Here is a 14860-nt window from a genome sequence, read left to right as displayed (position 1 = left end):
TGTGTCCGGTTTCATGTCTCTGTGTAAATAAATATTCTATTTGACCAAATACTGTATTTTGTATTGAGTGTGTGTTTGAAGACACAGGTGAGCTGGAATATATAGAGTGTTGTCTCGAGTAACCTTCTTAGGAAGAACAGCTTTTCCCAATTATGAACACACTTAGACCCCTGTCACTCATCAGATCTGAGCTGAGCTGAACCGACCTAACCCAGCTATAATGGGCGGGGCCAGCTCACCCCAGTTCAGATGGGCACCATGGTGTGAGCAGGGTTTAAATGAAGCAGCACCAATCGGAATCCTCCACAGAGAAATGTCAGGGGTGGGGGGGAGCTGGGTGTCAAGGAGGGCGGCCGTGTCTCTGTTCTCTCCCCTGGGTGCTGGGTGGGAGTCCTGTCGATCATCAGCTGACCCCGCCTTCAGCCTCTGCGTCCTTCTCCATCTCCTCCTGGATCTCGTCGCTGTTCCCTGAATCGCTGCTCGACACAGAGCTGAACGATGGGGAGTTCCTATAGGCAGGTCAGAGGGAACAGCTCAAAAAGTTTACCCTGCATTTACATGTACAACGCATCACAAAGAGGCTTTCATTTGAATTCCAAAGTAAATATTTGTCTGTATATACTATATACTACTTCTTTGGCTTTAAAGGAAACTGGAAGCCACAGCAGAGTACTGCTGCCCTCTGCAGGTGCGAAATATGCAAGGTCCCAGTCTCCACTGGAGCCTGATCCTTGTCAAGGCTGCCTCACCTGCCGGTGCCCCCGGAGCCCTTGATGAGTCTCCTGCAGGTCTCCATCTGCACGTCCAGCCCTCGCTTCATGCTGCACATCTCCATGTACTCATGCAGGTGTCTGCTCATGTCGTCCTTGGCTGTAGCCAGCTCTAGCTGTGGGAAGGGCAGAGTGGGGGTCAGAGGAGGAGACAAGGAGAGAGGAATGGGGTGTCAAGAGAAAGGAGGGGGGTTCCTCATGTTCTCACCTCAATCTTCCCCATGGTCTCCTGGTACTCCTTTTCTCTGTTCTGGATTAGACACTCGGTCTTGTCGATGAGACTACCCACACTAATATCCTGAGAGGCCAAACCACAAAACACACATATACAGTGTCATGTTGACATGCACGCACACTGTCCTGATTGGATGAGTCAGCAGGGGTGGGGTCCTGACCTGCTCGGGGCCCTCCCCCTGGCCCTCAGCAGCTGAGGCGGATGCAGAGGGGAGGTTGTAGTTGGTGAAGTCCTCCCACAGGAGCAGCGTGTCCTCGTTCTCCCATGCCAGGCTGTCGCAGTCATCCTCAAAGTCAAATGTTTCTCGCCTGGCAACAGAACAATTATCTAAACCACTGCTGCTTATGAGAGAGAGGGGACGGAGGAGGGCAGGATATAGGAGTGGTGGAAGAAGGTTGATATGGACAAGAGTGAGGAAGAAAGAGAGACAGAAAGAGAGAAAAGGACAGGATGGTGGAGGGGGAGGTGGGTCCAGAAGCAAGGAGGCATAAAACGTGAGGGGGAAACCAAAGCAAACAGCAAGAATTCCCAAAGAAAGAGGACAAGGAAGACAGAGAACAACAAACAGACAGTGACTCACAGACACACAAACATATATATTATAATACACAAAACACCAGACCATAATACTGACTATTTAAACCCACTTGATGATGACTGAGCATATACAGTACTGTTTGAACAAAAGCATAACTGCAGTTCATGAGATGACCAGAGGGTGGCAGTAGTACACTACAACTGCTTGTGCACTTGACAGGAAATGGTGAACCACAAATGGGCATTTCTCCACACAACAACAAACAAGGTCTGCGGCCACAGTTGCAAAACAAATACAACTACAGCAGGTAAGTAATATATATTCTAAGCTCTAGTTGGACAGTATAGCGGCTCCAATTTGCGGAGGTGAACTTAGGCCCACAGGGTTCTGGGTAAGACCACTCACAACTGGTTGAGCATGCGCTTCATCTCGTCTGTGATGTTGAGAGTTGCTGCCACCTCTCCAGCCTGCTGCTCCTGCTCCTCATGCTCCCCCTCCACCTCCTCCCCACCAGGCCCAGGCTCCATGTCAGAGCTCTTCTCCTCACACGCTCCCTTACGCTCCTTCCTCCTGCAGGCCATGGCACCCTGACCCCCAGAGGCACAGCAGTCAGTCACATGAAAACACCTGGGTGTTACTCGGAGAGAGGAGGAGAAAGAGAGGGTCACTGCACCTTGCTCTCCGGGGCTCTGGAGGGACTAGCGTGGAACATCTTGCTCATGTCCTCCGAGTTGCGTTGCTGGGCAACATCGCACATCTTAGCTGTGATGTCGATGCGTCTGCAGATGTCCATGTCCACCGTCATAGCCTTCTCCTGGATGGCAGTATCCAAGTCTGACCTTTGCTATAAGAAGACATTCATTGTTCACTGGTGACTGGGGTATTTACATAACAATGACAGATTAAGTTTGAGGGAGTCTAAATGGGATTAGGAGAGGCGAGACTGTTGAAGCAGGAAACAGTAGTCAGACTGGGAGTGGAGCTCATTTGTCAGTGGCGTTAGCTCCTCCACAGTCCAGTAGGAGAGACTGCAAGCTGGAGTTGATTAGAACTCAAAACCCTTAGCCAAAACCACGCCGCCTCAGAGAACACTGGGAGTTTGTGTTGGAGGTTTCAGTGCTTCTCACCACACTGCTGCTCTGCACCAGACTCCGTAGCTGGCTCTGACCAAAACCAAAGGAATTTCCTGTAAACTCCATGCAGTGACTCCAAATATGAACTGACCATGAAACTGAATTTTGGACAGAATGTTCTGACTACTCTGGTCTTCTTGAAGACTGATATCTATCTTGGATTAAAAGAAGGGTGGAGAATTCTCAAAATTGTGCCTCACCATAGAACAGTGTAATTCCACAAGATTTTTTTTTTTTTACATCATTAAACATATTTGGAATTTGGTAAAGAGTACATGTGTGGTAACATTTGTTAGGACTTACATCGGTCATGAGGCTCTTGAAAGCCCCCAGCTCTGTGTTGAGCCTCTCCACCTTCTCTGTAAGCTCCTCTTGGACCACCTCAGACTCCTGGGCGTTCTGCAGACAGAGCATGACAGGACCAGGCATGGCTTCACTCACTTACATAGCCTAATAGTTTAAATATGTGTCATTGGCACTGACTTACTAATAAAATACAACCATGAGGATTCATAAAATACCAGTTAACACCCCCAGCTCTAGGAAACAATAATGTACATAGGGGCCCTAAAGTATCTATCCTCACCCCACCCAAAACCAGATGCTACTGGCAGTTCAGAATCTTCCAAAGCTGTTTAACTTAAAAACATAGAGGCCAGTGATAACCAAACACACTGATAACCCCATGTTATCACAGGAGTTGACATTTGAAACAGGCCATCCTGCGTTAACCCATTCAGTTCTGTCAGGAGCACACCCAACAACCCCCCTGTAATGGCGCTTCACAGTGTTCCAAGGGAGAGTGAGGAAACGGGTGGATGGACTTGAATTCAGGTGAAAGGGCTCATACCTCTTGAAGGGTCTCCACCATAGCCTCCATCTGCTGGCGCCTGGACAACTCCTCCTCCCATCTGGAATACACACATACGTGGTCATCTGGTCAGTCCAACACATTCAGACAAAGCTCAACTTTTATGACTGGGGTGGGACGCATGGAGCTTGCCTATTGTGAAGCTAACCTAAGCTGACATGGCCCAGATGGGTGCTACCTTGGTTTGTGGATGTCTTTGTTTTCTCACAATCTCTATGGTAGCATGAGCAACCAACTACACATGCTTGTGAATCACCACAATAAGGACAAGAAGAGTCCTTTAGAGATGCTTTTCTTCAACTCTTTCAGACACTGTCTTTTGGTTTCTGTTGCTCCGAAATCCAAAATGCTTGAAGTGCAGTCTTCCTGTGCCAGGCCGGTGGGTAACTGTCTGCTGCTTTGTTACTCTGTGATTAAGTTTCCTGTCTGCTCGGTTAAAAGTGGACTTGGCTGGACACCCAGCATAGCTTCAAGCCAAAACACCTCCTTGAGACGACTGGACGCACACAGCACATTTCTGGGGTTTAACCACCAGGGCCTAAAAGCTCCTTTACCCAACTGGACATGTGCTGAAGTAGGAATAGCTCTGTCTGGCCTCTGTATTCACACTCACGTTAAACCAAGCTTATTTAGTCAAGCTCTGAAAAATGTGAGGTTCATTCCCTCTGCTACTGCTGCTGCTCCAGTTGTTCTACCTCCCTCTGAGAATCTCTCTCTGGGCACAGGAAGTGGACAGTGTCTTAGCATGCCCTAGTAGGGCGTATCCAGATGGCTAACATAGCTGACATGCATGCTAGGAGTGGTCATGCTGGTTGTAATGTGACCTAGATACAGACTGTGGAGGGAGGGGTCTCAGAGTACTGCTGACTGCACAAGGTCATGGTTATCTGACCTCTTCCCTTCCCTCTTCTCTGCTGTTCTCCAAGGAAACATCCAATAGTGACTATTAATCACACCTGGCTGAGTCTTCTTCTTATAAGATATTAAGTATTTTTACAGCAACACGTTCATCTTACCAAGTAAACCTGTACATCTCAAGTATGCCATAGAAAGAGGGTGCAGTGACTGACAATAAAACTTTAAACTTGAAGAAAGTGCAGTGTAGTCAGTGCAGCTAAACACATCGTCAAATTCTCTTCTTTTTTTTTAAAGTCTGAATGGTGTTTTTTTCAAAGGCTTATCCCTCTTTTAGACCATCTTTCTCATGTTAGATATACATGTTTTTATACCCCCGACAACTGACGTTCAGGCTTCTGTTATGAAGACAGATTTGATCAGGAGTTTGTCCTCGAGGATAAGAGCCATGGAGAGACTGCAGTTTACAATGTAACTTGTCAGTTCAGGATTTGGCAATAGTATTGTATTTCAGAAACCAACCAATCTCAGCTTCACAGCTGTTTCATAACCATTTACATGCATGAATGGGCAGGTCATTACAGTGAATAGCCGGCACTAAGCTAGTTACGCACAATCAATGTGAAAGTGCAAATTGGGAAAACAACATTGCAGGGGCCAACAGAAGACCTCATTAACAGTACAAGAAGACATTCATTGTTGAGATACTGTCAAGTCAAATGTTAATTGCTAACTACAGTACTGAGAAACACATGGCAGAGTTAGAGCACCCACTTCACAGCATGCCATTAATGTGGCTTTTAGGAGAGGAAAGCGTGCAGGCTTGAGACTGCTCAGAGGATTTAAGACTCAAGATTTCAATATGAGAAACGCTACATGAATTTGGCACCCTTGGCTAATCAGATGCTGGATGATCCGTCACATCAGAAGTCTGAATCAAGCCAAAGACTCTAAAGACTCAGAAGGGTTAGGGAACCAGTGGAATGACATACTGGATGAAGATAATCGGCACCTACATGATTCTTAACCATCAAGGGTCACACAACATTTTACAACTTACTTCTATTAGTGTATAGTCAGGGGCGTTGTAAGACCCTTTTTACTGGGGCTAGTGCACGTGAAACTAAAGATAGTTTCTAAATGATAGGCCTACCGATCATCTTATTTTGACTAAAACATAAAAACAATATTACATGAATCTAAAAAAAAACAGTATTTGCACTCAAATGAATGCGAAATTAAATGTGCGCACCCGCATTAACTATTGATGTCCCTTCCAACGCTGATACCAAACTTGCGTCCCTGAACTGTTGTGTAGTGGGTTAAGCAAGGGGAGTTTCTATAGCCTAGTAGTGCATTGTGCGCAGCAAGCTTGAAAGAAAAAAAAGGGACATGAATAGGGGCCTGTGCCCCAGTAGAGCTTTATGTCTAACAACGCCCCTGTGTATAGTTCAAGTCAAAACAGCAGCAAACACATGGTATCAGGAGCACCACTCCCATGCAGCCTCACACACTACCCACCTTCTTCATGTACAAGATATGAGGCACATACTGCCGCCATTACACCACAGACAAAACAATTATACTAATATAGAATTACACATTTCATTGTATGTACCTTTCGTATGGTAGTTGGGGGTGGGGTGCAGGAATCAATCCTATTAAAAAGGAGGTCGCTGTGCCAGGACAGAGCAGCAGAGGAGCCGGGCGGCCCTGCCTCAGTCCTGCCTCGGCCCTGCCTCAGTCCTCCACCAGACACCTCTGGGAGGGGAAGGACTGAGGCTCATGCTAACAGAAGCATTCCTACCCTGTAGAATATGATCCTTTACATTCAAACAGGACATCTGATCTGGGCACTTCATTCAAAGTAGGGATAATCCTATTTGGATATTACGACAAAACCGATCACATTTCCCCAGTCAAATGTAAATGTGATTGCGGATAAGAGTTAGTAAAAAATGCCTCCTATGATTACTTGCACACAAACATAAATAAACAGCATGGATAGCAGAGTTAGGCTTTAGGTATGAGCCAGTGTTATCTAATCTACCACATAAATGAAGCGCAGTCTAAGTCATAAGGCCTATGTCAGATGTCTACTGTGAGTCATCCTTTGATGTCTGGCAATAGACACTGCATTGAGGAGAAGAAAAAAGACTAACTCCAGTTGTTCTGTCTTTCATCCAGACCTTTCTTTTTATCCAGAAATCATAGAAACGTGATAGACTGCTGCACTGTGGAAATATGCACAAACTGCGCATAGAAATACAATATCAATCTCATAACTACCCCATAACTTGGGCACAATGAATCTCCCACATGGTGTTTGACATGAGTTTGACAGGGTTTCAATAGAGCTTTTGTCATTGATTTTACTGTATAGTAGACTAAGCTATACTGTACATGGCTGTGTTTGAATAATTGATTCAGAGAACTCTAGGGCATCTGGCATATGCCTGTTTCCTAGCCCAGGTAGGCATATACAGTAGATATACACACACACACACACACACATTTCAATAGATAGCTGAATACAGTAGAACAACAGTGTTCAGGGTCAAAGACCAAATACTTTAAGAGGATTGTATCAGCCACAGCCATATAACCTCCTTGTCTACCACTCACTGTAACTAAGGTTAAATCCAACTTGCAAACAAACATCCAGGAGAGGAATAATATAGTACTTGTTAACCATTCCAATCTTTTATCCGATTGGCTTCATTTGAGAGGCCTGGATTAGTTAATGGAGATTTCGGACACAAATGAAGTTGTTTACTATTCACGTCTCTCTGTGTGAACGTGAGTGAATGCTTCCATAAATCACAGAGCATAACATGGGCATTCTCACACTGGGCTTAGTAACCCTAACAATGCATTCCTTTGGGCCAAGGAAGGGTGAGGACAGTCCTGGGACTAGGGAGGCAGTCTAAATACTCACAACAACTTGGTGTGGCTTCCCTCTTTAGAATGGACTGCAGTTTTCTTATTGGTCAGTGTGGAATATAAAATGGAGCCTATGGACATATTCCTGTAAATAGGGTTTCTGTAACAACAATAAATGCCCAGCCAGTGATGTGGGTTCATCCTGTACTCCAGGAAGCTCCCATATGTAAGGAGAGAGAGAGAAATAGAGAAGGAGAAAGAGATGACAAGTGTCTGATGGCATGCTGCCGCTGTGTTGCTGCTGGCCCAGTCACACAGCACACAGCTGAGGACACTTCCTCTGTTGCAAGGCCAGCTGCACCAGTCTGTTGGAGGGTGGGTGGGACAAACACAGATGACTTCCTCGAAAGGCTATTTTCCCATCTGCTGAGGAAGGATGGTTTGTAGACAATGAAATAGTGAGAGGTTACGGGTTAAAAAAAAAGAACCATCCTAAATCAAGAGTTGTCTGTTCTTCATTGTCAGCATGGCAGACCCATTTCTAATTCTCCACATCTGCATACAGAATGGTCCAAAACCAGACAGCACATACAAGTGTGGTACTGTGCTGGGTTGTGAAGGGACAATATACTCTGTCTCTCATGTTTCACAGTTGAGTCACAGGGAAATGAGGCAGGAACAATAACTGTTCTAGTCACACAGGTTCATTTCCTTACTGAGAGAATGCAGTTGAATCAGAGGATGTGGATAATGCAGAAAGCCTTAGGGAAACAATGGTTTCGTCAGACTGAACTCTGTTACTGTTATTGGCAGGGGGATTTTAAAAGCACAAATGTGTTGCATGTGCTTGATGAGTTGATGTCAAGATGCCACAAATAATGTAATCAAAAAAATCCTCTAAAGGGATCAGATCTTTCTCTAAATATGTTTGGAATGGTCTCTTACTAGACCACTCATAACTAACCAAAAGTTAAACCATATTTGTTATCATATTATTTCAGATTCATAAGGACTGTAGCATAATGTAGCAAACCTACAAATTACAACATTTGAAAAGTAAAATGTAGGCTCCACCACACCACATAGTCCGGAAAAAGGCAACTTACTTTTGTCTGTATTCGTTTCTGTCTCGCTTCACTTTGGCTAAAACATTGTACAATGCTCGAAGTTCTGGGGTGATGGTATCAATTTGAACACCCACGCAGTTCGGTTGCATCCACGAAAGCCCAGGGTTCTGGAGAGTCTGGTATCGTTCCCCATAGCCCATCCTATGAGAAAAGTTCCAAATAGTCCCAGGTATCCGTTGCGGATGCTGGGCGCCTGAACAAGCTGGATCCAGATAGTTGGTTTGGGTAGCTTTTTCACGGGAGAAGTAGGCTCGGAAATGGGATTGCTCTAGTGCTTGTTGTAGCTGATTTTCTAAAAACGCATTTCGATGTTCTAAGTCACGAACCTTAGCGAGGAAACTGCGAAATCGGAGGTTGAGTGTTTTCAAGACATGGATGTTGGAACCCAAATCATTCCGAAGAGCAGTGGTAGCGGCTGCACCCGCACCGGTAGATGCTGTTCCGATGTGGACTGTTGCAATACCAGAAGATGGTGAAGCCTCCGTGATGAGTGTTGAATTCATTATTTCTGGTCATAGGTTACAATAATAGGTATATTTACGTTGGTATTTTCGTTGTCATCTGCTGCCTGTCCGACTGAATCTTCCTCCACGCCCAGTCTTTGATGGTTTTTCTACCGTGCCACGACGATGTCTATGATGTGATTCCTTGAAATGAGCGTTATGCGGGTAGATTTCAAATGGTGTAAACATCTCTTCAAGGCCTTTGTAGCTCTGTCATTCTGTAGCTCCGAATAATATCTCTAATGCGAAGTCACCTTGTTACCGATTGAGAAAGGTTCAAATACATTCTGAAGGACTGAAAATACCTTTATCCATCAAGCTTCGCTAGAATCCTCATTTTCGTTAAACAAGACTATCAATGACAGGCTTTGGATGCCACATTTCACATTCTCAGTACTCTGCGGGCTACCGATCCTTCCAGCTAAAGGTTCTTTCCTCTGGTAGCCGATACAATCACATCATGCTGTTCACTTCGCAAAATCCTCTCTCCACCCCTACGCCCCGCCCTCTCTCCTCAAACGATGTAGGAATCCGCTCTGACCACATAGGCCAAATATATTTGAGGTTTTGCAAGACAGCTACAAAAAACTGATACAGAACTTATAGTATTGAGACAAAGGTGGCAGGAAACAAACATCCCCTAAATTTGCAATAATCGGAAACTTAACCTTATAAAGAAATATATATACATTTAAAGATGATTTACAGACTGTGGCAATAGCCTACGTTCTAATACATGTTTTATGAATGGTTCAATATCCAAATAGAGGAGCATGGAAATGAATTAAAATGCTATAAAAAAACAAACCAGTCATAATTCTGGGTCAGATGTGGAATTATTAGGGCTTTATTAATCATTTGCTAATCCAAAGAGCAGACATTCAGCAACAGTTGAACATTGTAGCAGCGGGAATAAGCGAATTAACACTAAATTGGGTTCAGAACTCCACACCATGCATTCAGTTCAGAGTACAAAGACACCATTTTGTTGGCATCTATATGTTAAATAGTTATTTTATCACTGAGAGCAAGACTCAGTGGCACCTTGCTTACCAGAATGAGTCTGGGAATCATCTGCAGGATATTCTTGAGAATAATTGGGTGGAAGACCAAAACCAAGGACCAGGAGAATAGGTACAGATAATAAAGATGGCCAGAGTAGTGTTGGGACCAGAATACAAATCAAGCAAAAAACAAAAACCTTACATCCAAAAAGAGTCTCCAAAGGAAGGATGCAGGCCCTTTTATTATTCATCTGGACAGTTAGGCTTCATTTGAGGTGGTGTAACCAGTCACAACTTCAGATATCATTAGTCACCAAATGAGGGCTTGACTTAAACAACTATATTGTAAATGTCTGTTACTGATTAAAAAAAAACTTGCACATACACGCAAATTCAATAAAACACACCTGTTATCCAGCTTTGCCCATCACTCAAACTGAGTCAAGAACTACTGCAAGGACAAAACAGCCAGAGCTGAGAATGGTGCTCAACACAAGAGGATTCATTCACAGTCCTGTGAAACTCTCTGAGGCCTCTTGCAGTTAGAACATCAATGTATTGTCCTGATCGCCCAAAAAAACAAAAAACCTCAAACTATAACAAACAAAAAAAAATAACACAATGTCACTCTTTATATGTGGGGATCGAATCCCAATTTTTTTTGTTGTGTTACTTTCCCCCCCCAGTCATGAGGAGAGCGGGGATAGCATAGGGGCTACCGTGTGTTAACTGTATCAGAAACATAGACATGTATCAGCTCCTCAGGCAACACAGAAATTCTGATTTACTTTAGGATGTCATAACAGGAGAAAAACTAAGTGGACAGTGGGGAAAAGTGTTTTGTGTATGTGTGTGGGAGCATGTTCGTGGAAGTGTTTGCTGTGTGAGTGTGAGAGGAAAAAGAAGACAGAGTTTGTGTTCTCTGTTCTGTTAAGAGATGTCCTTTGAAGGTGCCTTTAGCGGGGCCAATGAGGTGGCCGTCCTCGGCGTTTGAACCACCTTACTGGGGGGGCAGGGTGGACATAGACCCCGGGGGTCTGGGGGCTTACTGGGCACCATCAGGGCACAGAGTTCAACAGGTCCTGGAGGAAGAGGTCTGGGTCTGGGATTTCCGATAGAAGACCTGGAGAGAAACACAGAGTTAGCCTCAGCACAAGCCTCGCCATTGTTGAGTTTTCGTTTTTCTCACCAGACTTAATGATGTGGTCAAAAAAAATACTGACAGAATCAACACCGACAGTATACAGTCTCTAGAGTGTGTTTGTGTGCCCGCGCAGTACAGACCGACGACATCCAGGAACTCTGAGAAGGACTCGGCGGGCATCAGCTCGTCCTGGAAGGCCCTGAGCACGCGCTCGGAGGCTTCGTAGATAGGCATGTCGTTGTGCCTCACGTACTCGGCCAGCGAGAAGGACCAGCCTCCCTCTGTGTTACTGGTGGGCACTTTCTGCATGAGGACAGCAGGGGAGAGGAGTCTGAGCACACATCCATAACTGTGAGTGGCATCTTTCTCAGCACGGAGGAGATCTTCCGACGCTTACCCTGAACATGTCATACACCAGATCCACCAGGCCCCAGAAGAGAAGAGGGGAGCGATAGACTGCATACTCCTTCAGTGTTTTATCTGTGAGTCTGAGGGGAACGAGTTCATGAGAGGACACTCTAGACCCAAGGCAGCTAAACAAATGTCGGACAAATACCTGATCGTGCTTTTACAAGCACTTAAGTGCATGGCCAAAGGCAAGACACACGGAAACAGACGGAAACATAAACCGCTAGTTATCCATTTCAATGTTCCCTCAGACCTGCCCCGCCGTCTTACTTGTTGGTGCACACGGCAGAGACCTTGCGTGCGTGTGCGGTGACCAGCAGCCTGCGGAGGACGTGCAGGCGTGAGGTCCTCCAGCGCTCCGGGGGCAGGATGTGCATGGCCAGCACCGTGAAGTAGTGGGGGCCGTCCACCTCGTAGGAACTCTCCACCCACTTCTCACAGGGCTGCTCCAGGAAGCTCTGCAGGTTCTTCTCCTCCCGAGACGTCGCTCTTGTCCTGCGGGGAGAGGAAGGAGGGAGGGAGGGCCGGGTGAGGAAACCCTCCACCCCGGACCTCAAGAACTCTATACCGAGGCTGACCACGGTGTGGCCGTGTGGTGGAGAAATGTAGGCACGCGGATGGTCCTCGACTGACTTGAGAGCAGGAGCCTATGGTGAGTGTAGGGGGGGGGACGTGACGTACGTGTTGAGGACGTAGAGCACGGTGTGGATGATGTAGGGGATGAGGTGGATGTTGCTCTCGCGCCCTCCTCCGCCCGTGTCCACGCTGAAGGACTGCTCGGTGGCGAAGCGCAGGAACAGCAGCTTGGTGTCGTGGATGTTGAGCTGGTACGTGGGCTCTCTCTGTCCTGTGCACTCCTGCAGATATGTGTTGTGCCTGCAAGCCCAGAGGACGGGTCAGAGTTGGAGAACACGCAGTGCAAGGTCAAGTAACCGTGGGCAAATCAAATTTCCTTGAGAGGATGTGAAGTCAGTCAATCTATCCAGCAAACATATCCATCTCTTGGAATCTATTTTTGTGAATCTACCTACTCCATGAGTCAATGAAATTCCATATTCCCGGTGGACAAATTTTCCATTGTATCCAGAGCAGTTTGTATGTGTGTGTATGTGTTAGTGTGTGTGTATGTGTTAGTGTGTGTGTATGTACCTCGCCAGGCAGGTGGCAAAGGCTGATTCGGGGACGTGTGGCCCCCACACAGGGAGCAGTCCATTGCACTTGGTGTTGGCGTTTTGGAGGGCAGCGCTCTCCCACTCCTCTCTCCCCCGGGCCAGCCTGAGCAGAGGGTTAACAGGCACAGACATCAATGAAGAGGCACATGAGATACTGGCTGGTGTGTTTACATGTGTGTGTGCGTGTGTGTGTCTACCTGACAGCAGCAAGGTGGCAGTCATAGTGGACTATGTTAAAGTGTGAGACAGTGCTGTAGCCCTGCTGCTTGCGGGGCTTGTTCTCAAAGTCCTCAAGTGCAACCCGCTTGGTGAAGGTGTAGATCCCCAGGACCTTGGTAGGCTGGTGACCCAGACACAAAAACAAGAAGGACATGAAAACGGGTTCACTTCGCCGCCCCACGCCCTAGGACTGCATGGAGGTGTTGCTGCTGCGTACCTGGAACTTGTAGCCCTCCCTGCATATACAGCAGGTCAACCCTGGCTCCTCTATCAACTCCTCCATCTGCTTCAGCAGCGAGGTCTTGGTCACCACCTGGCCCTTCTCATTGGTCTGAAACAGAAGAGCAGCAGGAGTTGAGGGCAGCACGACGGCCATCACGACCCCTCGCACGATGAGCAGCCTGAAGATAGGTCTGCGTGGGACTCATCCCTCAGGTCTGCGTGGGACTCATCCCTCAGGTCTGAGTGGGACTCATCCCTCAGGTCTGAGTGGGACTCATCCCTCAGGTCTGAGTGGGACTCATCCCTCAGGTCTGCGTGGGACTCATCCCTCAGGTCTGCGTGGGACTCATCCCTCAGGTCTGAGTGGGACTCATCCCTCAGGTCTGCGTGGGACTCATCCCTCAGGTCTGCGTGGGACTCATCCCTCAGGTCTGAGTGGGACTCATCCCTCAGGTCTGAGTGGGACTCATCCCTCAGGTCTGATCTCCCTTCCTGCCTCCCTACCGTCATCCCCAGCGTGCCCAGAGCCTTCTGTCTCATGGCCATGGCCATGCGCTTCTTCTCAGCCCGCGTCTCCCTGCGCGCCGCGTCAATCTTCAGGTTGACCTCGGCGTGTTCCCGCAGCGCTTCCAGCAGGTTCTCGGCCAGGGTGCCGATGCCCTCGTCACTGGACACCTGCTCCAGCTTGTGCAGGTTGGTGATGGAGTCTGTGCCTATCAACATCTGGGGGGGGGAGGAAGAGAGAGAAGGGAGGATTGGGGAGTCAGCTGTGTTATGTGGTGTTGCAGAATGATGTAAACTGTAGATCAATGTAGGCATTAGGGTCAGATTCGTGTTCCCTGGGTCCCTGTGTGGGCCTGCTGGGTACAGGGTACCTGTGTGGGGGGGTGCTGAGTGGCCAGGCCACGCAGCAGTCTGAGGATGAAGGGCAGAGCTGGTCGAGACAGGAACTTCTTCCACACGTCAGCATCCAGGCTAAGAAAGAGAGGAGGTCAGAGAAAACCTTGAATTCAGCCATTAAAAACGGAGCTGTATTTCATCTAGCAGTGACCAGAGGCCCACATTGACACAGAGCAGACAGACACCTGAAGAACGTCTTACTTTTTGGCATTGGGGATATGTTTCTTCATGTAGTCTAGTGCACTCTGTGTGATTCCTTTCTGCAGAATCAGATCTTTGAGCTGATGACCGTTGCTATTGTTCTTGATCCCAGACGCAATTTTACAGAAGCAGTCTAAGAAGACCTTATCATCAGCACTGTGCTCCTCATCATACCTGGAAAACACAGGGTGACATGTTCACGTACAATATATAGATAAATAGTCAGCCTTTTTCGCTGCAGATGCAGATCAAACTGTCCTGGGCTGCATTAGCCAGAGTGAGACGTGAGTGTTTGTACTTGTCGAAGCTGCAGCAGGGTTTGAAGCGCTCCACCAGGATGCGCATCTTCTCCAGCTCTCCAAAGGACAGGTAGGGGATGATGCGCAGGAGGCCCTGCAGAACACTGGGGTTGGAGCGCACAAACGGGGTGTTGATCTGGTCCAGGAGCATCACCAGCTGGTCCTTGTCTCCAGTAAGCAGCAGGTTACCCTGGAAGACAGGCGCCATCTCCTTTAACACCTGAAGAGGTCTGTCTTTAACCACTGATCAATTAACAATAACTAATGATTACTTTATTACTTTTATACTGTTTGGAATGCTCTGAATATAATAAACAATATTTGATCTATGCCTTGCTATATTAAGCTCATGAGCACATAACCCATGGCCATGTCC

The 14860-nt window shown here is 47.0% G+C and overlaps 2 protein-coding genes across 9 annotated transcripts in view; both read right to left on the bottom strand.

Annotated features, from left to right (window-relative positions):
* Positions 1–6: 6 nt before the first annotated feature.
* On the bottom strand, positions 7–9402 carry iffo2a (intermediate filament family orphan 2a). The gene is made up of 9 exons (XM_062459074.1): positions 8392–9402; positions 3527–3587; positions 2980–3075; positions 2217–2387; positions 1949–2130; positions 1166–1313; positions 979–1068; positions 750–886; positions 7–509 (listed from the first exon to the last, which is right to left on the bottom strand). Exons 1-9 carry the CDS (start codon positions 8913–8915, stop codon positions 404–406), a joined length of 1515 nt encoding a protein of 504 aa, XP_062315058.1. The 5' UTR covers positions 8916–9402; the 3' UTR covers positions 7–403.
* A 337-nt stretch (positions 9403–9739) lies between these two features.
* Positions 9740–14860, bottom strand: part of ubr4 (ubiquitin protein ligase E3 component n-recognin 4) — a 34712-nt gene continuing 29591 nt past the window's right edge. For all 8 annotated transcript variants that reach the window (XM_062459064.1, XM_062459067.1, XM_062459068.1 and 5 more), the window contains 12 exons: positions 14484–14674; positions 14186–14359; positions 13960–14059; positions 13589–13807; positions 13080–13193; positions 12841–12983; positions 12621–12746; positions 12153–12347; positions 11742–11966; positions 11461–11551; positions 11204–11366; positions 9740–11042 (listed from right to left, as the gene is read on the bottom strand). In XM_062459064.1, coding sequence (XP_062315048.1) covers positions 10978–11042; positions 11204–11366; positions 11461–11551; positions 11742–11966; positions 12153–12347; positions 12621–12746; positions 12841–12983; positions 13080–13193; positions 13589–13807; positions 13960–14059; positions 14186–14359; positions 14484–14674 — 1806 coding nt within the window. In that variant the 3' untranslated portion in view covers positions 9740–10977. The remainder of the gene's footprint in view (positions 11043–11203; positions 11367–11460; positions 11552–11741; positions 11967–12152; positions 12348–12620; positions 12747–12840; positions 12984–13079; positions 13194–13588; positions 13808–13959; positions 14060–14185; positions 14360–14483; positions 14675–14860) is intronic.

The sequence above is a fragment of the Osmerus eperlanus genome, chromosome 4 (genome assembly GCF_963692335.1).
Source record: "Osmerus eperlanus chromosome 4, fOsmEpe2.1, whole genome shotgun sequence".
NCBI classification, from domain to species: Eukaryota; Metazoa; Chordata; class Actinopteri; order Osmeriformes; family Osmeridae; genus Osmerus; species Osmerus eperlanus.
This window is presented reverse-complemented; position numbering and strand designations above follow the sequence as displayed.

Bases quoted from the DNA above. Each gene is read 5' to 3' on its own strand.
- iffo2a (XM_062459074.1), bottom strand. From the start codon at position 8,915: ATGAATTCAACACTCATCACGGAGGCTTCACCATCTTCTGGTATTGCA. The intron at 3,076-3,526 runs GTATGAGCCCTT...CTCTGTCTGCAG, and splicing joins TGGTGGAGACCCTTCAAGAG to AACGCCCAGGAGTCTGAGGT. The intron at 2,388-2,979 runs GTAAGTCCTAAC...GTCTTCTTATAG, and splicing joins TCAAGAGCCTCATGACCGAT to CAAAGGTCAGACTTGGATAC.